We start from the raw sequence: 2,234 nt of genomic DNA, 5'->3' as shown, positions 1-2,234 counted from the left end.
CAAAACTACCTGCAAGGTAGTTGCCCATCGCGCTTCAGGATTGGCCACATTTACGAGGTCTCCAATTAGCGGACCCAGACTTCGCCAGTCCTGGTTCGGTTGACCTTATCATAGGATGCGGATTCTGTGGGCATCTGTTTCTCAATGACAAGAAGACTGGCCCCCTGCCAAGTCCGGTGGCTTGGCTTTCTGTCTTTGGATGGGTCATCATGGGAGCACCTTCACTGCCTCCAAGCCTGTCCTCCTCCCACTGTCAGGTCTCATCCGATCTAGGAACAGTCCTACGAAACTTCTGGACGCTTGAAGAAGTCCCGTCAATCTCTCCCCTCTCAACGAGCGAACAAGAGTGCGAAAATCATTTCGTCGATAACGTTCGCCGCCAGGCTGACGGCAGATACGAAGTACGACTTCCGTTCAAGTCGGATCCAACCTCTCTCGGCGACTCTCGGTCGCTAGCTCTCTCTATGTTGATCTCCACTGAGAGAAGATTATCCAGAGATGATAACTTACGAACCAAGTATCTTGAATTTCTAGAAGAATACGCACAATTAGGTCATCTCAGTCCAAGTAATTCCTCCCCCCCAGCTTACTATCTACCACATCATGGCGTCTTCAAGACCCATGACGCAAATGGTAAGCTCAGAGTAGTTTTTAATGCGTCATCTCGGACCTCAAGTGGCCTTTCACTGAACGACTGTTTACATGTAGGCCCTAAACTTCAATCAGATTTAGGCATGGTGCTTTCACGATGGCGGCTCTTTGAGTTCGCGTTCTGCGCCGATATCGTCAAGATGTTCAGGCAAATCTCTATTCACCCAGATGATCGCTGCTGGCAGCGTGTCCTATGGCGTTCCTCGCCCTCGTTAGCAGTAGAGGACTTAGAATTAAACACCGTCACGTACGGTACTACATCAGCTCCATACCTCGCCATAAGAACACTCCTCAAGCTCGCGGAGGACGAGGAGACTAACTTTCCATTGGGGGCTAATGCGCTGCGGCATTTTTCGTATGTAGATGATCTGTTGGTAGGAGCTTCCTCGCTGTCTGAAGCGTTAGAGTTGCAGAGCCAAGTCACTGCAATTCTTCAATCCGGACGTTTCCCCCTGAGTCGGTGGTCGGCTAATCACCCGGAATTGTGTCCAATCTCCGAAACAGGTACTCGTCTATTCCAGCCCGCCGAATATACTAACGCTTTAGGTATTCGTTGGCACACTCAAACCGATACGCTCACACTCCGAGCATTCGAACCTCCTTCCTTGACACCCACTTGGACAAAACGCAGCATTTTATCTGAAGTGGCCCGAATCTTCGATCCCTTAGGCTGGTTTTCTCCAGTGGTAATAAAGGCCAAGATCCTCCTGCAGCAACTCTGGGTTGCGGGATTAGATTGGGATGAACCCGTATCCGAACAACATGCAAATACTTGGCTGAGTTTGCGGGAGTCTATGGGCCAGCTTGACACCCTCCATATCCCTCGTTGGCTGGGCTCTCCAGGTCTTAAAGAAGGCGTCCATCTTGTAGGATTTTGCGATGCATCCCAGAGCGCATATGCAGCCGCCGTTTACATAGGAATCGGCGATCCGTCCAGTTCCAATGGTCTACGGCTTTTAATGGCCAAAAGTAAAGTCGCGCCGATAAAGCCCGTTACGATTCCACGATTAGAACTTTGTGGAGCTCTTCTACTAACCAAGCTCCTTCTAGCGATAAAGCAGGGACTTCATTTATCGAAAGTTACGATTAAGGCTTGGTGCGATTCGCAAGTCATCTTGGCCTGGCTTAAGGGCCCCACATCGCGTTGGAAGCCCTTTGTAGCCAACAGGGTAGCTATTATCCAAGGTCAAATCCCGCCAGAATCCTGGTCTTATATACCCACCGACCAAAACCCGGCTGACCTAGCCACTCGAGGATGTACTCCTCAGGATCTACACGACCTGGCACTATGGTGGAAAGGACCTAGCTCCAGGGAATTCTCCCCTACATTCGGGGAACCTTATAATCACGAAGAGACCGAAGCGGAGGCGAAGACCCTTCACGCGGTTCGACCAATCGAGGCACCAGAAGAAATCATCGACCGATTCTCAACTTTAAATCGAGCTGTACGAGTACTTGCCTATTGCCGACGCGCTCTACTCCCGAAGAAATCCAGAGGTTCCACGTTCCTTACAACGATCGAATTATCGGACTCGCTGAACGTAATAACTTCGTATAGCATAACTGAGTCGACAAGGCACACA

At 50.3% G+C, this 2,234-nt stretch overlaps 1 protein-coding gene across 1 annotated transcript; it reads left to right on the top strand.

Moving 5' to 3' along the window:
* Window positions 1-209: 209 nt before the first annotated feature.
* LOC105462063 lies at window positions 210-2,192 on the top strand (the record flags this gene model as incomplete). Its single annotated transcript, XM_011708589.1, has 1 exon — window positions 210-2,192. A coding segment is annotated over exon 1 (1,983 nt), but the record flags the coding sequence as incomplete, so codon positions are not given.
* Between the last annotated feature and the right edge of the window lie 42 nt (window positions 2,193-2,234).

Source organism: Wasmannia auropunctata, unplaced genomic scaffold, assembly GCF_000956235.1.
Source record: "Wasmannia auropunctata unplaced genomic scaffold, wasmannia.A_1.0 LD271704.1, whole genome shotgun sequence".
Taxonomy (NCBI): domain Eukaryota; kingdom Metazoa; phylum Arthropoda; class Insecta; order Hymenoptera; family Formicidae; genus Wasmannia; species Wasmannia auropunctata.
This window is presented reverse-complemented; position numbering and strand designations above follow the sequence as displayed.